This window comes from Lissotriton vulgaris, chromosome 6 (assembly GCF_964263255.1).
Source record: "Lissotriton vulgaris chromosome 6, aLisVul1.2, whole genome shotgun sequence".
NCBI classification, from domain to species: Eukaryota; Metazoa; Chordata; class Amphibia; order Caudata; family Salamandridae; genus Lissotriton; species Lissotriton vulgaris.
The window spans coordinates 685,677,069-685,703,243 of record NC_141694.1 but is presented as its reverse complement, the minus strand read 5'-3'; the positions used below and the strand labels follow the sequence as shown (position 1 = coordinate 685,703,243).

The 26,175-nt window shown below is 44.0% G+C and overlaps 1 protein-coding gene across 1 annotated transcript in view; it reads right to left on the bottom strand.

Moving 5' to 3' along the window:
• ASCC3 (activating signal cointegrator 1 complex subunit 3) overlaps positions 1-26,175 on the bottom strand; it is a 2,217,780-nt gene that overhangs the window by 1,710,638 nt on the left and 480,967 nt on the right. Inside the window, exon 8 of the mRNA XM_086926668.1 lies at positions 25,849-25,974. Coding sequence (XP_086782794.1) covers positions 25,849-25,974 — 126 coding nt within the window. The remainder of the gene's footprint in view (positions 1-25,848; positions 25,975-26,175) is intronic.

Sequence of the window (26,175 nt, the reverse complement as noted above, 5' to 3'; positions counted from 1 at the left end):
AGGCTGCATGCTAGTGGTGGAAGGGTCTTTTGTTTATAATACTTTTCATTAACATACATTGTTATATTGTATACAATGCACAGGAAAGGAAACAAGATATAGTACAATCTGGGAGGTCAGCAATGAACAATCATCTACACCAGAACGCCATAGGGAATCACTATGGGGTGGGGAGTCGTCCTGGTCAATGTTAAGCGGAGGGTAGCAAATACATCCTCTATAGGAGTTCCAAAAGTCCCAGACTGTGGACCACTTTTTTGGGCAACCGCGGGCTGTGTAGACTGTTTTTTCTCTAAACATACACCAGTCTAGGTCTTCTTTCCAAGCGTTTACTTTGGGTGCCTGTTTTGCTCCCCATAGTCGTGCTAGATTTCGCTTTGCCAGCATGAACCCTAGTGGACCCATTCCGTCTGGTGTCTATTTAAGTCTGTGGGCTCCCATATGTTTAGGAGGCATCTTCTTACTTCTGGGAGTAGTGCGATCGTGAGTACTTTGCTTAGTACTGCGTGGATCCTACGCCAATATAGGTGTATGTATTCGCACTCCCACACAATATGTAAGAATGGTCCCACCTGTCCAGGGCCTGACATGGCTTTTTCGGGTAGATGCCAGTCTAACAGTCTTTCTTCTAGGGGAAAGCGTTCAGGAGGGGAGGAGCCCGCCTGGATTTGGGATTTTAGTGCGTCACGTATTTGTGAATATCTAAAAAATTCTGAGTCAGCCAACTCATGTTGCTGCTGTAAAGTAGTAAATGTCTTCACTTCACCTTTGTGGAAGAGTCTTATTCATAACCTGGAAGAGAGGAGCACAAGACAGGCATTCGGGTTTGATAATTATTTAAATGCCTGGGTCAAACAGTTAGCCTTTCAACCTTATGCATTTGTGTGTGTTTTACAAGTGCCTCAGTCATCAAAGATCATGCCCAGGAATTTGTATTCATGAACGCTTTCTATTTTTTTTATTAAGATACCAGGCTCACATTTTTTTCCCCTCCTGGTGGTAATTGCTTTTGTTTTGCCTTGACGATGTTAATTTATAGCATCTTCGTGTAGCAATAAGGGGTGAGCAAGCTGCAGTCCTAAGAGGGTTTTCCTAAGTGGGACTGTGTCATCCGTGTACTGCATGAAAGGTAGACCTTAGTTTCCTAGTCTAGACATGCCTACTTGCAGCTGTTTAATCGGATCATAGAGATCTGCAGGCCTGTTTCAGTTTATTACATGGACACTTGTCATTACCCATATCAACAAAACATTTCCCACGTGGGATACACTATAAACCTACATTCTTCTAACAAGGCACAAACAATGAGGAAGGTGCTATCACCCACCAAAAACACTTTGGCATCACATCGGAGTATGATGCACAACACAAATTTAACGACAATACAATACCTACTAGTGAAAGTAAAGATTAGGTCAAAACTCGAAAGAGAGAAAGCTCAAAAACGACTGAGCTATAAAAAGCAAGCCCTTCTTATGGACAACATAAACAGGAGAATTTATGTGCTAATGTGCCTAATTTCACCCACCTTGCTTACTTGGTAAAATTATAAAAGCAACACAACACTACCAGAAGAAAAGGGGGTTATTGATTTTGTAATAATTTATATGCATTATGCAAAGAAATCCACTTTTTATTTAGACCATTAATTATACTGTAACTAAAGGGAAATGGAAATGGCATGAAACAAAGAAATAAATCCTAGCCCGAGCATCCACTTTAGGTAAAAAGCTACAGCCATTCATCAGAAGCAGTGATTTGTTAGATAAGACCAGGTTTTCTAGCATCCTTTAAGTGAAATGTTCCTCGTACAAGCTAATGAATCCAATAAAGGCAGATGCATCAATTTATCAGTAATGTGCAACGAAATCAGTTGATTACAGCACTGAGTGCTTCTCAGAAGCTCAAAACTGTAGAAACCTTTCCATCGCTTCAAAGTGCTGTCAAATGTTACTTTTTATTTTTGCAGTATTTGTCGATGCCTGTTTTTTGATTCCACTCTGTCTAGCTGGATGTTTAAGGTGAATGTGGAGATCAGTTGTTAAATAACGAAGAGCACACATACTATTTACTTGATTAAAAAACCGATATAAAACTACTTAAAAATGTCGCTGTAGGATCAGGGGTGGTTGGCAAGTATTCAGAGTAGTGGGGCGGGTGGTTCTAAAACAAAAAAACCATAAAAAAATATCACTTACCTTCATGGTTTGCCACATGACGTCCTGCTCAAAGCTCCGGCACCCAGGAATCTACACTATCCAATTGTGGCGCTGCTCTCACAGCATGAGAGCAGCATCAGGATTGGAGGAAGCGGCCTCTCAGTGCTCTTAAGAACACTGGAGGCCTTTACTTTGTCTAACCTAGCTGCCTAATACAGATAGGTTAGAGAAGTTTAAAATGCGCATGTCTGGCTGGCTGGCTGTCGCAAAACGACCGGCCAAAGGGACATGCGCACTTTAAACATAAGGAGACATGGTTCAGGACAGGCTGCTGAAAAATAAAATGCTAATAAATAAACGTTATTACCATTTTGTTTGTCAGCTCTGGGTTTTTTTTAAGTGGGGCGATGCTCCTCCACTCTTGTGCAGAAGTCGCTTCTGTGCAAGATTCTAAAACGTAATCTGTAGTGTGTACAGTACACTCTATTACACAACCGCCAGTTACTGGGAAACTGAGAAGCAATGTTTTGGCATGTGCTCATAAAGCATACTGCATCAAAGATTTAGAATACCTGAATTAGGCCCCCAACCAGAGGCCCTTGCTTAATATCTATCAATCTGACCAGCCAATGGTCGTTCAAGGGGATGGAACATGGAGACCGGTTACCAGGAGTAAAAGGAACACCCATTAACGGAGATATGAAGTCGGTGACAAACGTTCCATTAAACTTCGTAAAATAACTTTTTTAACTTGCTTTCACCTGAACCCACTAAATAACAAAGATCTTGACTGAAACATTAGTGGACACAGCTACTGGTCTTAATCCATCATCAAGGTGTATTTTGTTCATCTCTCAGCACTCTGACGCAGTGACTAGTTTGCACCAGTGTTTGGCGGGGGAGCGCTTAACACCAGCACATTTTTATGACATTCCACCACATGGTGGCACTGTCTGTATAATTTAAAAAAAAAAAACAGCACATCAGGAGAATCTTTAACAATTCAATACACATTAAAAAAACAGAAGCTAATATCAGCACTCCCATGGTATTGTTACTCCTTTGGGTGACATGTAGTAAATTAAATTGTCACTTATGGAGGAATGTGATGGTTTGCTGGTATTTCAAATCGCTAGCAGGGATACTGGATGGCACAAGCTGTAGTGAATGGGCTTCTGAGAAATACCTCTGGAAAATACACAACCATTGCTACCTCCGAAGTATATCGTCCATCTACTACACTTTCTATTGATTATCTATATTTACACTGTATTTTTCTTCTGATGGTATAACGGTTGCGGCTAACTTCCAAGAGGGAATGAGGGCAATAAGTTCCTGGATGTCATCAAACTGTCTTAAGTTAAACTCTGACAAGACAGAGGTGATGACATTCAGGAAACTGGAACCTATCTGGTCCCCCCAATGGTGGCCACCTGAGATGGGAATGCCTCCTCAACCGGTGACCAAGGTACGTAATCTAGGAGTCATATTTGACAACAAACTAACTTTCCACCAACATGCCAACTCGGTGGTCTCCTCATCTTTTTACATCTTAAAGAGGATTAAAAAACTAATTCCGTACCTACCTCCTTCTGCGGGCAAAACGTTAATCAGTACTCTGGTCTTTTCTAGAACAGATTACTGTAACGCCCTTTTGCTGAATGCCCAAGAAAAGGTCCTCAACAGACTGCAGATGGTCCAAAATGCTTCGGCCAGGACCTTACTAAACATCCCCAAGTTTGCATCCATCTCCCCGTATATTCGACAGCTGCACTGGCTCCCAGTGAGGAACCGGACTAAATTTAAGGCTTTATGCATCGCCTACAAAGCCATCAATAATCTAGGCCCACTATATCTAAAAAAAGCATTCTGCCCACTCGAACACTCAAGAACTTTACGTTCTTCATCAGCCCATTTGCTAAAGGTTCCTCGGACAAGAAGGGCCAATTGGGGAGACAGATGCTTTACCATCTCAACAGCCAAACTTTGGAACACTCTACCCCTCCATATCAAAACGGCCCCCACGCTGATTAACTTCAGAAAAAAACTCAAAACATGGTTGTTCTCAATACAATTTTTTTTTTTACCACAGTGAGAGTTCTGTTATTTTAGCGCCGAGACACCCATCTGGGTATTTGCCCGCTTTAAAAATTGCACAAAATAAATAAATAAATAAATTATGTATTCCTTGTAAATGTTGCTGTGCAAACTCTGTAAAGTGCTCCGATAACTTCGGATCAAGCTTGCACTATATAAAACTCGGAAAATAAATAACTTTACAAGTAGTGAATGGTTGTTTCACTTTAGGATGAAGCTTTTTGGTGTCTGAGAGAGATAGGTGTTTTAGAGATTGCCACATCACATCTACAATCATAACAACAGAGCTTGCTTCCAGTGGGCATCCACATACATCTGAAAGGTCTCTTCTGCTAACTAGCCAGTGATATCTAACAACACTTTAAATTTCCAAAGTTAATAAGCCCTCTGACAAATCTAACAAACCTTCAAATCTTGTAGAAGGAAGAGCCTAGGTCACTCTGGAGAATCCACAGAAGATGAATCTGACCGAGGGACACATAGTAAGATGTCAGGATTATTGCTCCACCTACCTTATAGTAAGATGATTACTTATTAAATAGCAAGAATAAAACACCACTGCAGTTGCCCCTAAAATTTTGTGGAGATTTCAAAATCTTCATAAACTGTCACAATGGGATTCAGTTTTAGGAAGTAATGGCTCAAACGGTCTGAAATACAACCATATGACCTTGCAAGCGGCAATTTCCTAGAGACAAAGGCGCCGGGTGCAGAAGACCAGAATCAAAATAATGTTTGGAGAGAATGCTTTCGTTGGCCTGAGATGGTCATGCTTTAACCCCAATCGGTTCAGAGCGACTTAACAATTGCAACGGAATAAACCACTGCTTAAAAAAATTTACTCAGGCCTGTTCTGCTGAGTTCAAATGAAGGAACATTTTTTTTAGCAATAGCCTTTTGGTAGAATGTACTCTGGTAAACAAATCATAGGCTCATTTTCTCAAAACCTGGACAATCCCAAAACGCTCTGCATCTTTGTATTTGTTGTTGGCAAAGGCCATCTGAAGCCTGCTTTGTTCTTTTTTCGTTCATGACTATCCCAGTTGAAATGATTATGAAGTCAACAAATTCTACCGCAATCATATAGAAAACACATATAAAAATATGGTAGATGTACCAGAGATAAAAACTTTGTTTGAAAGGCTGGCCAGAGATTTCTATGTTGAGCTTGAGGAACATGATTTGGGATGCCGGGGTGGTGTTTGTGCACATGATCTTTTTCAACAGGAAACCAAGATGACCTTTTTCCCACGGTATGCTGGCGTCTGGAATATAGAGGCATATCAAAGCGGATGGGAACTTTTCCCTTTATAACTTGATGGACCTGCATGAGAACATTTTTTTTATTTTAGAGTGTCATTTCTATTCTCAAACACGAGGGATGTCATGGAAATCTACCATCCCTTCATAGGATTGAATTTAACCAGCCAAGGAAGCCTAATAATCTTTTGCTTTTCTGGCAACCCTATATTGATATAAGTATTTTCTGTGCGAGGATCCATCTACACATCTGATGGTCTTATGCTATTTTCTACAGCGTCTTTGCACAAGATATTCACTGTGGGAACCTCGACTTGGTATCGACCATATTTCTTCAGGAACATTCTTGAGACTGACCCTTTTATGCACCGTACGTAAACGGCGTTTCACGATCTTTAGCCCTGATGAAGTTCTCGGATGGAGAACGAAACGCGTTGGTTGGTTGGATTGTAAAGAATTCGCATTATTGAAAAAGAAATAAAAGAAACTTTTTCAAAATCTACCTGGTAATCTCTGGACTTCTTTCCCTTACGCACGCCCATATAACTATAGTCTTTTGGTAGGATGTACTCTGGTAAACAAATCATAGGTTCATTTTCTCAAAACCTGGACAATCCCAAAACGCTCTGCATCTTTGTATTTGATGTTGGCAAAGGCCATCTGAAGCCTGATTTGTTCTTTTTTTCGTTCATGGCTATCCCAATTGAAATGATTATGAAGTCAACAAATTCAACCGCAATCATATAGAAAACACATATGAAAATATGGTAGATATACCCGAGATAAAAACTTTGTTTGAAAGGCTGGCCAGAGATTTCTATGTTGAGCTTGAGGAACATGATTTGGGATGCAGGGGTGAGGTTTGTGCACATGATCTTTTTCAACAGGAAACCAAGATGGCCATCTTTTCTTGTTTCCTACATTATTACATGAGGGGGGATCCTTCTGGGACCCCAGTGGTACCCTGCCACTCCAGTACCTAAGAGGCCCATTCCACTCTGGCCCACCATGGCTCTCCTCCGTATGAGGGGACCCACCGTGAGCACCGGCCAAAATCTCTTTTCATTCTAGTTTGTACTTGCGGTCTCAAACTTGGGCTTTCCTGGGATTATGATGCTGGGGAGGGGGCAGTTTGCATATGTAACCAGCATTTATCGTCTGAATCCTCACCTAGACCATAGTGCAAAATGACAGCTAGAAGTATGAGGAAAGCCAATAGACAGACTCATTAGAAAACCCCAGGGGAACATACATTCACAATACACCAGATGATCAGAATTGTACCCTTAAATACCACTGTGTTGAACCCTAACACGAGAGTACAGCAGTGGAGCGATCTCTGGGAAGAGAAATGCAACATTACATCTCTCTGGGAAGAGAAATACAACATGATATACCTTCAGGAAACTCATCCTAAAAGACAAAGTGGTATCGACCTTAAACACAAACCATACTTGATAGCCTATTATTCCGCATCTCAAATGAAAAGCCATGGGGGGCTCCATTTTCTCCACCTTTCTCTAACCCTGAACTGAGCAGGAGCAAGGAAGGTTATATCAAGGAGAGATTTCTGGCTGGAAAATCATCTTTGACACTGTGTATGCTGCCAATGTGGGTCAAGACAATTTCCTGATGTCCTTTCTTATCACCTTGGTGGGATTTCAGATGGTGATGAAGCAATAACAAGGGACTTCAACTTATTCTGGGAGGCTGGGAAAGGTAAAGCGAGAACCTCTGCAACCCATTTGGATGCCTTCTCTAAAGCCTTAAGAGCTTGATATGGGATCGAGGCTTGTATGACATTTGGCGTGAACTCGTGGATCAGACAGACTATACGTTCTCTTACGTCCATCAGACACACTAAAGAACAGATTATGCTCTGATGAGCAATGTGATAATGCCACGTGAACTTGAGACTAAAATTAACCCAATAGTGAGCTCAGACCATGCACCAACCATGGTTGCTTGAACTGGGTTTCCCAAAGCCAACCATTGGAGAGAAAAATACAGAACCGAAACTACTTCCAGTTAAACAATTCTGAAGAAGTGCACCAATCGTGCACATGGGACACCTTAACCCCTTCCAGGCTATTGACGGAATCGTTCCGTCACGGCTCGCGGGTGAGCTGTGCTCATGACGGAACGGTTCCGTCACGGCCCGGCCGCCTCGCCTGTGCGGCGCGTTTAATTGAGCGGGCGGGGCCGTGACGGAACTGTTCCGTCATGAGCACAGCTCACCCGCGAGCCATGACGGAACGGTTCTGTCACCCACGGAGCTCACCCGCTCGCCCCCCCGCGTCCGTTAGCGCTGCGGCGGAATAGCCGCCGCAGCGAAAGAGTTAAAGGCAGTGCTGAAAGGTACATGCATAGGGATTATGTTCTATCCAACGAAAAAGAGGCATAATGCATAAAGAATAAGACATTCTCGAAAACATGGTTCTCAACGCTGAAGAAGACTACAGGTCTTCCCACACCCAAAGTTTTCAACGTACAGCACTGTCTCCAAGAACCGCTATATTAAAAGGCATCTTGAACTGCTCATCAGTAAAGGCAGTGCGTAGACATAAGAACTGAAGTTTGAGATGTAGCGGTATTGTAGTGACACCGGTAAGGGTGAATATAGTCAAGTTATTCTCTGGGAAGTGGTGAGCTAATTTGTTCCAGGAGCTGATAGGGGACTCAAAGATGTGAATTAATAGGTTAGGAAAACCAAGCAACAGAGCCAAACGTGAGGTATCCTGATCAATTGCTTCTTCCTCCACTTAAACAACAAACACCGTCACTAGATCCAAACAGACTGCTCCAGGTAAGTGCATACATCATGCACGGACTTCTGTTACCAAAATAACTTTCTCAAACCATAATTTTGAAACAAGGTTTTCCTTTTTTTTCTTCTTTGTTAGATCGGCACGGCATACAAAACAGATGTCTCTCAGATATTCATGGATCCCATTTGAAATGTGTCCTGCTTGTTGTTCGTTGCAATGTAGCTGAAATACTTTGAGAGAAATAATCCTTTTTAAAACTCTATGCGCAAGCAAAATGACTGCTTATTTTCCCTTGACTGACTGGCCAAAGCACATAAATTAAAGGGAACCAATCAGGACTTTCATAATGTTATGTTTAAAGCGTAACAGTTTCCTTTACCATTTTGGCATGCCATATGAATGGCACACTTGCAAGGCAACAAGCACTGAAATAAGATGTATTCCTCTCACCACATGAAAGGAGGCAAGCAGCATTCACATTAATAATACAGCGAGTAGAAACTAATGATAAGGACCTACCCACGGACACTTGCGGTGTCCATGAAAGTCCACCCTGTTCTCTCATTTCCCCTACAGAGCTCTATATCCAGCATCAAGACATGGTCAGTCGTACTCAATGACTATAATATTCTGAACTGAATAAAGGAAGCAAGTGAGGGATTTGCCGCAAGAATTTGAAAACCAACAGCTCTGCCTTCCGATTTGCTCCATTATGTAGGGCTACCTCTCAATAGTAGGCAGTGACGATGGAGTGCCAGAAGACTAAGGTAATGGAACACTTTTTTGAAATGCATCTTTATCTACTGCGCGTTACAATCAATGGAATTGTATTTATTTGTGCCCCCTAAACAGCAATCTTTTTCTTTTTATATCACACTTACTGCAACAGCGTTTTAATAAGTGCAGACAATGGGTATCAGAGCTACCACTTTAACAGTGCTCAATTTATCGACCTCAGAAGGATGAAAGACTCTGTTGCCCTTATCAAGTTTAGAACTAATCGCCTTTCTCTCACACCACATGAGCTCTCCTGAAGGCCTTGAGGGGAGCGATTTATAGGCAAACTGTCCTACTGATGAATACAACGGAACAATAAATTTAAGGTTCAATAGTTTATGCTAAAATGAATTAAACAGAGCGCACCTAGGGCAGTAGAATTTTTCTGCAGGTTGTACAGAAACTAAAGAAAAGTTGACCGGATCCGGACACACCCAGGTGTACTTCTCTCACAGAACTGCGCATCTTGGCCCTTATCAAGGCAGCCCTCACAGATCTGCGATTACTGACAACCTGCGGAACTGACGCTTGGTTGTTACATTTCAATACGGGCTCAACGGAGCTAGCCCGCACCACGCGCAACACAGGACACGGCTGTAGGAAGACCCTCTCTCCTCGCCGTTCCATTGAACAACAATCGCCCTGAAGAAGTTGATGAGTTAATGAACGAAAGGCGTTCGCTGGAACTTTGTTTTGTCAGATGACTTTGAAAATAAAGAATTGATTTTTTACCACTCTACAAGTGAATATACTTATTGAACTGACCACCTGGGTAGTGCACTACTCCAAATACTAGTGTCGTTCTCTCTCTGCTTAGCAGCTGGCACCCAAGAACGGCAGGGGCAGGAGTTGTAAGTGAACACCAAACCAGAAATATCTTTGATCTTACCACACAGGGAATATAGCAGGGAAGTGCGGCTATCCGGGTCCACCGTTGCTCGCCTTATCCCACTGAACTAAAGAATAGCACTTGTGCGATCAAGAGTGAGAGATCAGATAAGGAGATTTCCTTAGGTTCATCTTATGGCACTTCCAAGGGATCCCAATTGAGACCATGAGGAATACCATAGTAGAGAGGCAGGCAGGCCACCCACACAAGGTATAAACGAAAAAAAACCTTGATGGAGGACTAGTACCTAGTGGAAGAGTACAGAAAGTGTTTAGGTAGATAAGAGGAGGGAGGAAGGTCGGTTCCTTGTATTCAACATTCGCTCAATTTTATTGTAAATCATTTCTCCATGTCACAGTGCACAAATACAAATGACAAAAAAACATACAGCCCCAGTACTTAAAAATCTAAATCCAATTTGAAGAGGATTAAAAACATAACATGCCAAATTCCTTTGTTTCTCTGCGTTGGAAATACATTTTAAACCATAGCTGTTAGTTACACAATTGCTATTGGAAAAGCAGCAAGAAATGTGGGGTTAAAAGCTAAAGCATTCCCATCTTCTGTAAGTCTTACAGTCCAATTATAGGCACATCCACATGAGGGGCATGGTAACAAGCCAGGTACCATTTTAATCTCCCCAACGGTGAGATATGAGCATGTCACAGCGCCTGCATGTAAGGCTCTTGGGCTTTAAACTGGTAGTCGTCAGAGTAGGGGACGTGCCCACACTCTGGGGGAAAGGAAGTACAACTCGCCGGCTGTTAAAGTGCACCCCTTCCACACTAATGGTCTCAGTGGGAAATGCACACAGATGTAGCAGCTGATGTCATGTCCCCTTCCAAGCACAGGCAGAGACAGCTGCACATAAACACTTCCTAGTTAGAGGTACATGTTGTTAGATGTACCAGTGCTCTGTCAAGGAAGCAGAGTATTAAAGTAAGTGGGCACAAAGAAGCGTGCAATACGAAAGCAGAGCAAAGAGTCTAGGCGCTTCATATCTTTAATTCACTAATAACTTCATTACATGGTCCTTTAATGTCTCGTACACATTCTGAGGTGTAGCAAGCAGTACGTGTGTGTTGTGGGCCTGACCATTTCTAGTTTATTTCGGTTATCTAAGACCGTACATTTACACATCACAGAACAGATTAAAAAGATTGACAGAAATATAAAACTATAACCTCTTGGCGAGGAGCAGTATTATCTTGATCACATTGTATCCCACCCTTTCATGAATGCCTTCTCTCATAAAACCAGATATATAGTACAAATGTGACAGTGAGGGTGAGCTAAAAGTGCATGGGTAGCAAAAAAGAGAAGCAAAGAAAAAGTAAACTCAATTCTGGACAGCAGCATCGCCCCATATTCTCTTGTTCCACATTGTTACCTATTATTGTATTGTAATTGCATTTTCTACTCCTGACTTGGCGCCAAAGTGCTTTTTCGGCAAGTAGCATGCTGCTCCGGAACCCATAAAGGATTAGTGTTAAATTAGTATATTAAAATATGAAAGTAATTTGAGTGGTAAATATGTTAGTCGGTTATTTAGATTCAGAAGGATAGCGGAGGAATAGAAGAGTGAAAAAGGTCTGCATTTATATAGCGCGTGTTACCCCGGATGGGGTGTTGAAGCGCTTTTTGGTGAGAGGCATGCTACTCCGTAACCCATAAAGGATTAGTGGTGAATTAGTATAGTGAAATATGAAAGTAATTTGAGTAGTGAATAGTAGCCAGTTATCTGGATTGAGAAGGATAGCAGCGGGATAGAAGAGGGTTAAAGGCTTGCATTTATGTAGCGCTTGTTACCCCTGATGGGGTGTTGAAGCACGTTTTTGGCGAGTAGCACCTTACACCTCCACTTCCATAAAACCAAATGTAAAGTGCAGGTGTGATAACATAAAATTTGCTAAAAATGTTAGAGACATTTAGTCAAACCCCCCTCATACTGCAACATGTGCTATTAATATGTTATCTGACAATGACCTGTCAACTGTTTCCAGTTGGTGCAAAATTGCTATAAAGTGAAAGAGATCATATTAAGCAGCGCCAGACAATGACATTTCCCCCAGTTGGTGCAAAATTTGCTATGAAGTGTAAAAAAAAAAAAGAATATTAAGCAGTGTCAGACCAGGACATTTCCCTCCAAGTGTCTTCTCCTTTTCCCAAGGTCCTTGTTTTCCACATGTCCTGTAATGCTGCTTCCATTTTATGTAGTATAAGGTCCTGGAGTAACTGTGCAAAGCCACGAAAGAATGCAATGCTGTCATTTAAATCCTTGAACGGCATCAGTGTAGAGCTGTTACTCATGCATCTGTCACATTGCCGGACTAAACCTTTGCCTGACAGCAGCCTGTCAGCTTTTATGATCACTTTTATGAAAGCCGCAACCACTCGGGGCCCTTCACCCTTTAGACAAAAGAGTAAGGCGTGACGACAGGTTCCGATGACGTTCTGAATAAAAAGGTTGCGTAACATAGCCTTACGTTCAATTAGCAGCTTGGGGAAAATTGATACGATACGAGTCAAACTTTAAGTATGGAGTTGACAAAGCCGGCATTTTGAACATAAAGGTGTCCTTGTCCATTTTGGCAGGCAGTCTGTCTGTAGTTTGGCACAGGCCAAAAAGCATATGAAGCAACTTGCTTTAAAAAAAGAATCTCATTAAAGCAGGTAAGTATGATTGCAGGAGGGATTGTTTATGAGAGTTATTGACTGTGCACGCGCGGCTTCTTTTACTGAAGTCTCTCGTCCCTACTCCATGAGGTCTTCTTTATTTGCTTGCTTAGAGATGTTTTAAAGAGGGCATGCGGGAGAAGTTGATTCCCATAGTTCATTTGCCTCGAGGACATTAAAAGCCCGCGTCCAGCTGTTAGCTTTTTTTGGTATGGATATTTGAATTTCTTTCTGGGAACGCAGTGTCGCCTAATCAGACAGCCTTAATAGTGACTGTACTTAAGTAAAGTGCCATTTTGTATTAACATTTGGTTTAGCAGACTAATTTCCTTTAATGCGTTTTAATGCAACGAAAAAGGGTGTTCCTGCAGCCAGACACTGAGGTATTTATAGCAAGTGACTCTTGAGACCGGCAGGCCGCCTAGGAACCAACTACCTTTCTTCCAGACATTCCTTCCGAACACCACGTTCTGCGTTTTTGTGAGGTTTACCACCATTTAAAAAAAGTAATCTTTTTATTTTGCAGATTACAAATGCATACAGATATCAAAACCATAACTTTAGTCGCATAAACAAAGCCACCATCGACAGAATCTCAACCTCCCCACAGTACCCTGTTGGTGTTAATAGATCATATTTGTGTTCCATGAAGTCTGTCTCAATATCAGAGCCCACTAATAAGGGTAACATAATGTGTTCTCGGCTAGTTAAGGTCCCTGTACTCAACAGTGTCCACATCTCCGATTGGCAGTTGTGTGGGGTAATTTACAGTGTCCCAAAGATCTAGTCCATAGCATTGTCTCCATGGCCCCCAAGCTTTGTGGAATTTTCTAGGTCATCCCCTGCTCAGGTATTTAGTACGTTGGGCAGCCATGTAGAGGTCCCTTGTCCACTCCTGTATCGCAGGGTTTTATTCAACACCCCATCGTCTGGCCACATCACGCTTGGCCACCGCCAGATCCGAAGAGGCAAAGAGCAGTTGTGCCCTGCTAATGTCTACCTCACTCGGGATCCCCAGGAGGACAAATCCGGGGTAGGCCGGCAGCAACACCCCCAGTATCGTACCCAGCACTCTAATTCTAGGCTCCCAATAGACTTGTATAGCAGGGCATGCCCATATCATATGATATAAATCACCCTTGGCGTCTCTACAAGTGAGACAGTACTGTGTCTCCAACCTGCCCATCTTATATTGCTTCTCCGTCATAATATACACAGTGTTGTACGAGGTGCAGCCTTGCTTTGATGGCTATCTCTTTGGAATGCAGTAGGGCCGCTTCACAATCTATATCATCTAAGGGCCCTATGTCCGTCTCCCACCTTTTCCGTAGCCCGCTTAATTTGTCAGGCATTTTGTTATTTATGACTTTGTATGTGAGGGAGACTGCCTTGTCTGCGAGCGCCTCCTGTAGTCGTCTCCCCTCTAGTGGAGCGTATTCGGGTAGGTCCGTACATGGTATGTCCTCTGTCTGTCACGCATGATGTAACTGTGCATACTAATAAACTGGGATCTCTGCAGGCCGTAATCATGACTAATTATGGGCCAACATTTAAGAGCACCTCTTTCCAGGATATCCACTATCTTGGAGATGACCAAGAGATTCCAGGTCTTGAATCCCTTCAATTTGCGCAGTTCCCTGGGATGCCCCCCTTCCCAAATCGGCGTGGCCTTTGTGACCCGGTTTGTCCACCCAATAAGCCTCTGTTGCTCTCTCCCATGCCTTTATGGTAACTTGTGTTGCCGGCAGTAATTGGGAAGTACCCCCAATTCTCTTTTTAGTTGATATGTAAGGTGGCACCACGCATGATGCACCCTTTCATTTATGGAAACGAGATGAGTGGCCCGGTAATAGGCCTCTGTATCCGGTAACGCAATCCCGTCATTGTAGGGGTTGTGCTGTAGCGTCTTCAGTTCAATTCTGGGAGGCCCTCCCTGCCACAATAGGGATCTGAGGTGGCTCTCCAACCCAGTGAACACTGTCTGAGGGAGTGTGTGGTATATGTTTTGAAGTGTGTACAGCAATTGGGGTAGGGTAATAATTTTAAAGATGGCCACTCTTTCGAGCAAAGAGAGGGGGAGGTCTCTCTATCTCTCAGTGAGTTGTAAAGTTCTGTAGGACCTTCTCCAGATTATGGTGTCTACATATCTCTCTGTGTGAGATGATAAAAATTCCCAAATCCTGAAAGCCTTCCAGCACAACCCTAAGGTCTCCAGGTAGTGGCAACCATGCCAGGATTCTACTAGGGCAGTAAAGCATGAACTTGTTCCAGTTTATACTGTATCCAGAGTGACATCCATACTCCTCTAAGGTATAGAACATAACAGAGATAGTGGTACCAGGGTTGGTGACATATAGAAGGATGTCATGAGCGTAGAGGGAAAACTTTTCTACTCTTTGCTGTTGGGAGATTTCCTAAAGCCTTGGATTTCTGGGTGATACCGGATTCCGCAAGCTCGTACCTCAAGAGTGAGCACGAAGAAGTGGTGAAAGGGGGCATCCCTGTCACGTCCTCCGTCAAATGGGGATGGGTTCCAATATCATCCTATTCACTCAAACCAGGGCAGTTGGCATATTATAAAGTAGTGCTATCCATCTACGGAACTTAGGGCCTATACCAAATTTGACCAGGGGGCACTCTAGAAACTGCCAATGAACAGTTTCGAACTATAGGAATGTGTGTGGTCCATTTCGATCCTTCACTTCCATCAACCAGTTGTGGGCCCTAAGAAGGTTTAGTCTAGTGGTGCATCCATGCCTGAAGCCTGACAGGCCTTCATGTACCAGAGATGTGATATTTTTAAGGAGACTGCTGCTAAGATTGTTGCTAATATCTTTACTTCTTTGGTCAGTAGGGAAATGGGACGGTACGAATTGCACCTATTGTTCGGTTTACCGTCTTTATGTATTAACACCTTGGCTGCAAAGGGGTTTTCCCGCTGTGCGCTGGAAAGTGAGACATACCATTGTTCATGACAAGGTCAACTCGTCATAAGCACAGCTCCACTGTGTCTCATGACGAGCTGACCTTGTCATGAGCATGGAAGAGGTTAATACTATAGTTGCTGACCTTAAGTCCGAGGGTAGGATGCCTTCTTTATGTGTGTCCTCGAAAAGACGCAACAGTTTGGGGCCCAGGAGATCCACACAACGTTTCTACAGTTAAGCCAGTAGCCCATTTGGGCGGGGATCTTCCCATGTTGCAACCTTGCCGCTACCTCTTGTATTTCTGCCAGGGTTAGGTCAGCCTCTAGCTCTCGCGCATCATGTTCTACCAGCACTGGGGTCTGAATCTTAGCCAGGTAGATCTCTATTTCAGTGCACGATCTTCGAGGGCGGACCATATAGAAATCCCAATAGTAATCGGCGAATGCTCTGACGACATGGGCATCTGTAATGTAAGTGAAATCCTGACTCCCTATAATCTCTCGCACCCATCTACCTTGTTGCTCCTTTTTACTGATCCAGGCCAATAGTTTCCCTGCCTTAACTCCAACCTCCACCATTTTGTTTTTCCTACAATAAGCGTGGAGACTGTTTAAAAGCATCTGAAGCCCAATGCCAGTCAACTTCAGCAGACCTATATCATCCGTGTACTGTAATGAGGTCACCTGACTATGTCCTAGCCTTGGCGGATGGGATTTAGCTGCATCAAGGTATATATTTACGTCCTTTATAAACAAATTGAAAACCATTGGGCCAGGAAGAAGTATGTGTGTGATTAACTCCATACATCAAGCACAGGAAGGCCCTTTACTATCAATATGCACAATTTTGCAAAGGAAAATTGCAGGGGGCAGAAAGGCAACTAACCCAAACAGCAATCCACAGCTACAACAATACCAGGCAAAGGGGAAGATAAAATCCTCTAATCCATAAGTGAGTTTATTTGCAAATAGGTTGACTGAGGCAGATATGTTAGTATACCTTGAAGATTTTCCCCAGAATATTATGAGACTGAGGATTCACAGATTCAAAATTAAATAGAGAAGGAACTGGACCACACAATTGCTCCTTGGGGGCTTCAAAATGCACACAAGTGTTGCATTAAATAAAGACAGAGTACTTTATAACAAACAAAAAAAGGCACCTTTTGAAAACCAGTAAACAGTACAGTCACAGCTGTAGGCTTGGCCCAATCTGACGTTGCCTGCATATATTTGAGATTTGTAAGGAAAACTTAATAGGCATTTAATCTGTGTGACTCTTGGATGACTTGAGAATGAAAGCCTATAAAGGACTAATGGAGAAACTCCATTCTTAAACAGGTGACTGAGGAGAGAAGGCTATAAATGCCCATTGTTTTCTGCTCTTATTAGAGGAATAGTCATAAGAAGGATTTTCCATCAGATGCCATCATAAAAGGTTGAGGCCACCTTGCCAGTAAAAGCACCATCACCCTGAGCACCTTGCTTATAATGGTGTTTTGAGCAACAAGGCCATCCTTTAGTCACAACGGTGGACTTACGATGACCACTATGGGCCAGAAATCAGTCTAAATATTTGAGGGGGAAAAAGTAGATGGTTCGGACTATAGGTGTTAAAGAAACATCTTTACTACCTCTAAGTATAGGCCAACATTAACTCTCGTGCCCTTTTAATGGATTAAGGGAGAGTGGCCAGGTCTGTGCTAGGCCTGCTACCCTCTCAAGTGGAACTGGAAGGACATCTTCCAGATTTGCCTTTGATGTTTGTGAGAATATGGCTTGGTGTAGTGTACACTTGTGTAAGTGGACACCTTGCACCAATAAGACGACCCTTATGGTGATTTTAGTGGTCTTAGACAACATTAGAAAGCTCTCTAAGTGGAAGCTGTGGAGAGCAGCCTTCAGGCTTAGTCCAAAAGCAGTGTAAAGCAGCTTGTTTTACCAGAACATAATCTTACTGATATAGATTAAGTGAAAAAGAACCACACAGAATACTTATAAAAAATATGTATTTATTATAAGACACTCTTTAACACTTAGAGATATCTTCTAGCCTGAGATATGGGCAATGCACACAATACTTTTCAATAGAAACTGGTAAGTAGCAGTAATACACAGTGGTCAACAGGGGGGGCCCAAACCATATACTAAAATAGTAGTATGCGAACCACGACTCGACTCAAGACTGTACCCAGAAGACGTAGAATGCAGGGTACCCAAGTAACCCCCTACGGTAGGTAACTAGGAACCCCACAGAGGTCGTGTGCAGAGTGGGAACACGACCGCAAGCTCAATGCAAGTCAATGGGTAAGTTGTGGTTGCAATTTTAAAGAAGAAGGATCCTTCCCAGTGGACGCTGAAGAAACCCTGTGGAAGACAGAAGGTTGGAGAGCCACCCTACCCGGGGATACCCTAGGAACCAGGAAACCTACACTAGGGAAACCGGGTGCATAGGTGAGAAGTGGCGTCGGAAGCTGCAGTCGAACCCAATGGAGGAGTTCAGGAAGATGCCGCTGCTGGAGAAGGTGAAAGTATCTGGTGGAACCAAAAGGTGGATTCAAGATGAGAAGTACCTGCAAGCAGAGGAGACAGAGTCTAGGCCACTCAGGAGTGTCCAAGAGGGACGGAAGATGATAGCCCTCCGATGTCGGTGCTGCAGGAGAGATGACGGTGACCTTGGAGCTGCAGGTGAGGACCAGGTAACGCTGTGGAAGCCCAGGAGCCGTTCACGAGCTGTCCCACTTCGGATGTCGAGAGTTGAGGGGTCGGTGTCCGTCGGGACCACCAACAAGCCTTGGCAACAGCAAACAACGTGGAAAGCGAAGAAGGTGCAGTGTCAGGACCACCAAGGTCCAGGTGACTCAGCACAAGCAGGGGAGTCAGGGCAGGCCCCAAGCAATCAGGGAAGCCCAAAGAATTCAAAGATGACCCTCAAGAGAGCCCACAGGCCGGAGGCACTGGAGTCGCAAGAGGACCTCAAGCAGCTCACCAAAGATGCAAGCCCACGAGGCAAGTGATGCGATGTGGATGAAGTGTACTGGAGTTGCATGAGGTTGGGGCTACATGGAGCCCGAAGATCTTGGTGGAAGTAAGCCAACAAGCTGTTGCAACTGCACGTCGATGTGATGCACAAGGGTTCAGTTCCTGCAGCTCTGACAAGAGATAGTGGCCTCAAACTTAGTGAGAGGACAGGGCAGGCCTCGAGGTATGTAAAGAACTACCAACTGTGTTGCTGAGCCTTTCAGGGTCCGTGGAAGCCCATGACCAGCAGACTGGTCAGCTTAATTGTGGTGCCTGCAGATTCAGGGAAGTGACTCCTTCCCTTCAAGGGAGATTCCCTCTGGTGTCTTGGATGCCGACAAGCCTTGGAAGGTTCCTGTATGTTGCACAGACATGGATGTTGCATCAGACGAGCATGGCAAGGAGATCAGGAGCAGCAGGGGTCTTTCCAGTTGCAGCCTTGATGTCCAGAGTGCCCAGATGGTTGAAGAAGTGGCGTCTTCAATTAATCTTGTCCCACGACTAATCTAGGGACCCACCCTCAGGTAAGTCCTTAAGTACCCTAAAAGAAAGGTTGGGAAGATTTAAAGTTCCCTCCCAGGGGAGGGGTCGGACAGTGGAAGGATACGCCCATGTCCTTTATTCAATTTCGCACCAGAGCCGGAGCCAACAGCTACCTGAGCTGGCTTGAACTGGACTATGCAAGGAGGGCATTAAGTGTGCCCTTCAAGCAGACTGCGCGGCGCTAGCAAGCGCTCCCACCCTATCCCAATACACTAAACCCTGTCTGGGAAGTGGTCACACCTCCCTGTGACAGAATACCTATTGTTCTGCCTTCCCCTGCTAGAGCCTGGCTCACCAGCAGGAGGGCAGAATTGTGTCTCTGGTCGGCAGCAGCCATGTTGTGCTGTCCAGGTCTAGAAGACTGGTACTGGGAGCACTGAGGGCTTCCCAGAGGAGCTTTACAGTGCCATGGAATCATATCTCCCATACCATTTACGGTATGGTTCTAACAAGTTTGATATCAAACATGATGGGATTTGTTACAGCCAGTATCAAAATGGCCATCATGTAATGATGCAGTGCCTCTCTATATGTTATATAGCTGTCTCACAACCCAGGAGAATGGACTCCGTAGGCTGTACGGGTGTCCTACTCATGCAGGGGCACCCTCACACTTAGAGCTGAGTACCCTGCCTCCAGCATTAAAGAGGCCTACTGTAGAGGTGACTTATAGGTTTTAAGTGCAGTGACCTTAGATATAGGTAAACCTATATCTTTTGTAAGTGATGCTAGCACTAGCTTACACAGGCTGCAATGGCAGGACTTTAGTTACAAATTGAGTGTTCTCCCATGAGTGGCATAATCCATACTTCAGCCCATGGGTGACCCCTGGTGTACCTATGCCATGGGTACCTTAGAACCATTTACGAGGGAATGATAAGTGTACACCAGTGTCCAATTTTGGATATACCCAAGCGCTTACCATGCCAATTTAGAGGAGAAAGCACAGGGACTGGGGTCTTGATAAGCAGGATCCTAGTCAGTCTAGTCAGAAACAGCATCACATTAAGCAAAAAGTGGGGGTAACCATAAAAGCAGATCCTACTTCCCTACAACATTGTATTAGAAAATAGGAAGAGGCAAACTTGGGTGACTGAGGCATTTGTGGACCTATGTTTCACCTACTAAACAATGTACCAAAGCAGCTTACAACCCTTCCTAAAGGAACCCTATATGCTGCCTTCATGGCATGCGGAAAAGGGAGCCTCACTAGCTGTCCCAATGTCACTGGTCCCACTGGAGTGGTGAATGTTTCTGATATGACAAGTGGTATTCATTACCTTGGCCTATCCTCCACTGCCGATACTTGCAAAACTGGTTCATTGGGGCAGGTTCAAAACTATAGTAGATATCTAGGCAGGGGTAAGTATACACCTGTGACATGTAGCGAATTCTAGCTTCTGACCTTGTTCATGCAGGCCATCTGGCATATGCCATGGAAATGTATGATTGTAGTTTCTATTGTATATTGTCTAACCCTGCATATGTAGAGTGTCTTCATCACAGATAATCTCCAGGGTCAGGGTAAAGAATAAACTTCATAGTTACTTATGTATTTTGTTTCACATCAAAAAGTGTTTCTCTATAAAGATTTCCTTTTTCCCACACCTGCTTAAAGAAATAGGGTGCTCTATCAATTTCTCACACTTTCAATGACACGTATGGATCGCCTAAGCACAGCAAAAGTATGAGAATACCCATACTGTGGCTGTTCATGCCATTTGCACTAAGCACTTTACGGACAATACCCAGGGAATACCTACTACTCACAGATCTCAACAGAACATCCACAAATAGGATCACATATCATATACACTAAATGATATTCACTCAAAGGATCCTCAGTGCCTAAATGGTCCACTTACTTAACATCTAAGGCGGACATAGGGGACCGGATTGTACTTGAACTACACTATTATTTGAGTATTATTTCATATTTAATAAAAAAAATTCTGACTAGTGTATGCCTTACCCAATGTTCGTTCTATCACACCTCAGTGTATTACTATATATCAATGCTGTACAAAATCTATAGGGCACAATTGGTTTTGTTCGCATCTTTCAACTCTAGAGTCACTGAAAACCGTACAAATTATTTTGAATACTCCATCAAACACACTAGTGTGTGGATCCTGCACTTCAAAGAAGGAATTAACCCTGGGCACTTTCACCCGTTAGCTTCCTCAGATATGTGGAACCTTCCTTACAACTCCCTATTGAAATGCGCATTTCAGAAGGCAACCTGGACTAGCGAAGCATCAAGGTCTGAGACATGAAAAGACTAGGGCATGAGCTATGTGCAGACAACAACTAGTTGGTGTTCCAATTTATTTATTTAATTTATTTATTTATTTTATTTTTGCCATTTATAAAGCGCAAACGAATACCCGCAGGCGTCTCGGGTCGAGTGGTATCTGTTTGAAAGGCGATGCAAACACATGTAACTAAAACTGGCAGTTCTTGGCAGCAAGGAAGGTACTCCATCCAGTCTGGATGACCACAATCAGCTGTTATTAAATTGCACCAAGATATAATGCAATAGTTTATCAAGCTCACAGATCTAGTTACCATATGTAAGACTGTACGGAAGGCTCAGAATTGCTATGCATCACTTGGATGAATAAGGAAATAGAAAAACATCTAAAAAAAGAAGGCTCCTTAACTCTAGATGATGTTGTTTTCAGGGTAGCTCTTTATTCGCCAGTGATCTGTTACGGCTGTAGCGAGGTGCCATTTTAATCTGCTCCTAGAAGCAAAGACCTCTGGGGGCTGTATCTTTCCAGTACTGATGCGGGGAGCGCTGCTTCTATGCCTCATGATTCTGAATCTATCTCCCCTGGATGATGACTGGGTTAAACACTGTTAGTTCTGAGCATCACCTCTCAATCAATCAATCAATCAATTAAAGCATTTATATAGCGCACTACTCACCCAGAGGGTCTCAAGGCGCTAGGGGAGGGGACCCGCTACTGCTCGAACAGCCAGGTCTTGAGTTGCTTCCTGAAGGCGAGGTGGTCCTGGGTCAGGCGGAGGTGGGTCGGGAGGGAGTTCCATGTCTTGGCGGCGAGGTAGGAGAAGGACCGTCCCCCTGTGGTGGCTCTTCGGATGTGGGGGACGGCGGCGAGGGCGTGGCCGGTCGATCGAAGCTGGCGTTTGGGAGCGTAGAAATTGAGGCGGCTGTTGAGGTATCCTGGGCCTTGGTTGTGTAGGGCTTTGTGTGCGTGGGTGAGGAGTCGGAAGGTGATTCTCTTGTTGACCGGGAGCCAGTGCAAGTCTCTCAGGTGTCCAGAGATGTGGCAGCGACGGGGGATGTCCAGGATGATTCGTGCTGAGGCGTTCTGGATCCGCTGGAGTCTCTTCTGGAGTTTGGCGGTGGTTCCGGCGTAGAGGGAGTTGCCGTAGTCCAGACGGCTGGTGACGAGGGCCTGAGTGACCGTCTTCCAGGTCTCGGTGGGGATCCACTGGAAGATCTTACGTAGCATGCGCAGGATGTTGAAGCACGACGAGGAGACGGCGTTGACTTGTCTGGTCATGGAGAGGGAGGAGTCCAGGATGAAGCCCAGGTTGCGTGCGTGGTCTGTTGGTTTGGGTGCGCTGCCTAGGGCGGGGGGCCACCAGGAGTCGTCCCAGGCGGAGGGTGAGGATCCCAGGATGAGGACTTCCGTCTTGTCCGAGTTCAGTTTCAGGCGGCTGTTCTTCATCCATTCGGCTACCTCTTTCATCCCTTCGTGAAGGTTGGCTCTGGCGGTGGCGGGTCGTTGGTGAGGGAGAGAATCAGCTGGGTGTCGTCGGCGTAGGAGATGATGTTGAGGTTGTGCTGGCGTGCGATGTCTGCGAGGGGGCTCATGTAGACGTTGAAGAGGGTTGGACTGAGCGAGGAGCCTTGAGGATGACTCCACGCAGATGACTTCGGTGGCTTCAGATCTGAACAGGGGGAGGCGGACTCTCTGTGTCCTTCCGGCGAGGAAGGAGATGATCCACTCCAGTGCCTTCTCCTGGATTCCGACGTTGCTGAGTCGCTGCACTAGTGTACGGTGGCAGACAGTGTCGAAGGCCGCGGAGAGGTCTAGGAGGATGAGGGCTGCTGTTTCTCCGTTGTCAAGCAGTGCTCGGATATCATCGGTGGCATCCTCTGCACCCAAGAACCTAATATGAAAACATCTGAATAGCTGATGTGCAGCGAACTATAAACGTCTGTGAATTGTGAAAAAAAGAATTCGAATTACTAACTTTGTGCTTCATGTCCTGGATGGCAAAGCTTCTGGAATGGCCTGTGCTAGGTTTTTACTTTCGAGATGGGGCAAACTCATGGCCTTAGAGCGAAAACAGTTTGTCCCCCAAACTGATGCTGCTTGTTCCCATTTAGTTCTCTTTCTTTCTTTGTCTACTTCCTTTTCTCCTATCCCCTCTCCCCTGAATCTCTCCCCTTGCCTGCTACATTGCCTAGCCCCCTGTCCTTTTGTGCCCTTTGACTAAGCACTACTTCTCCCCTTGTTGGGGAAACATCCAATATTTATACTCTGGAGTCTCAGCGAATCCCGCTGAGAGAGTCCACAGCGCCAAGGGAGCCACTCACAGTTGAGGTATGGTATGGCACCCTTTGCCAAAGCACTCACTCTCCCCTTTTTGGGGAAGGATCCAGTATGTAGGCCCTGAAGTCTCAAAGAACCCTCTGAGAGAGTCCATTGCATATAGGGAGCCTCTAGCAACAGAGATGGGGAAATGATACCACTTCCCCTGGGATCACAGCTTACTGGACTTTGGACACAGCTTTGACTCGTCTACCGGTTTGTGTCCCGGTCACCCTCCCCCTTCTCTTTCCATGCTGTGTCTCTCACCCTGCCCTCCTCTTTCCCTCCTTCATTCTCTGTCTACTACCCCCTCCCCTGAATCTCTCCCCATGCCTGCTTTTTCCATTACGTATGTCCTTTTTGTCTGTCTCATGTAACTAGGTTGCCATGCTCTAATAACTGTGTAACCTTTGTAACGATGTAACCTGCAACTATGGTCTGATACTCATGTAAAGTGCTCTGATACCTTCAGGTCTAGCCAGCGCTATATAAAACCTTTAAAATAAATAAATACGGAAGGCTCAGAATTGCTATGCATCACTTGGACTATAAATTTGAGCTTTAGTCTGCACATATAGGCGGTCAGAAATACTGGAAACACATGACAGCATCGCAGAAGACAGTGCACTATATCTCAGCATCAGTGCCACCGTTCTGCCTCAGCTAGTTAAAGTTAATGAAGTGCAATTGTGTGCAGAGGAGAAACTGGTTGATAGAGTACAGATAGTAAACAAAGCAGCGTTACACATCCTGAAACCTTCGCAGCACAGCTTTGCAAAAATCATCTGTTCTACTCAGCCCTTGGGTAGCTTTTACTCTAGTCTATTTTCCTCAGTGCTCTACATTTTGAAGACAAGTGGTTGAAACCATTAAAGTTCGTCAATACAGTAAATCAGAGGGCAACTTAAAGGTCTAAACAGGCACATTTTAGGTTTGAGATGCATCCTTTACACGAAAAGGACATGGACTTCATTTAGCTTTCTTCTAAATACCCTTCCAGGTGCCTTCAACATCCTTGACGAGAAGCTGCCCTCATCAGCAGTTCGAAAAAAAACAAGAGCCTTATTTAGCGTTTGGTAGACAGGTTCTCTGTCAAAATGTTGCGGATGACCCAACCAACGTATTTAGAGTGAACCCATATATACTGCATTTGTAATACACCATGTAGGACACCCACCATGTTTTTAATTAAGTAGCCTGTCCACTCAAATCTATATAAGGCCCTAAATATAATTGTTCTTGGAAAATTCCTAACCATTGTGTAAAGAGGGTTTTACATTAGTTTTTGAGGGGGGTAACTTCTATTTGAATATTCTCCATTCAGTACCAGCCTGTTACCTAGAAACGCTGGTATTTAACACTGCAGGCCACTCAGGCTCGAGATTAGTTAGGTCTGCAGTTAGAGTATAGAATACTTAATTTAGCATATTTGCAGTAAAGATGTTATAGCAAAAAGGGAAAAAATTCAACCTTACCTAAATACATTCTATGTTTTGGTTATTTTACAGTCTAAGTGGGGTCCCAGTGGGATCACCGTCCTAAGACAATGTTCAAAGTAATGAGGGACAATGCTTATATCCCATTTGCTAAACTGTAATATCAAACAGAAGCATTCAACCCGTGGAATTACTGTCGTATTACAGGAGCAGTTTCCAAGAAAAAAACACTCCCAAGTAGGAAAGCAACTTTTTAGATTATATTGTGCTTAAAACACTTGAGCTGATTTACAGTTTATATGTCGTGTTAATAGATTACTTTGGACAAGCTTCACACACGTGATGAGTCATGCCATTCCCTTGGCTGAAATGATCAAACCTAAGTGTTAGCACTCTAATATTGTGCGTGTGAGACGTGGCTAAATTCCAAATGACCCATCTTCAACAACAAATTGCAACTCAGCAGTTACATAGAGGCGGCTGTAGCTTTTTTGTATCCCTTACCCGCTTTAAAAGCTGCATCTTGCCTTGAAGTATAACAAATCTTACCATAACAAGGTAAGTACTTCCAACAGGGCAACCAGAAAGACAGCAACTCCAAAAGTCAGAGACAATTCTAACCACCTTCCAGTGGAACACCGACAAACATTTTACCCAGGAACTCCCCCAGAGTTAAGACTCAACCCAATGGAAAGAACTAAATATGGATTAGATGTTTTACTAACCTCGTCCAAGTCTTTGACAAAAACCGGCTTTTCCTGAATACCGATTGGCATTGGATCCGTCGCTGGAATCTGGACTAGCTCATACATTTTGTTGTTTTCTCGTTCGATCCCTTCTGGAAGTAGCAGCTGCAAATGGAAACACCAAGTTTAAAGAGTGAAATGTTGCACAGGAAAACTACGCAGTGAACTATTTCAGTAATACGTTATCACCCTTTTGACAGACAACGCCTTTGTTTTATTATTCTTACATAACTAAAATGTTAAATAAAAAATAAAATAAAAAAATGAAGATGAATACAAAATGAAGCTAAATACATATCTTTTGCA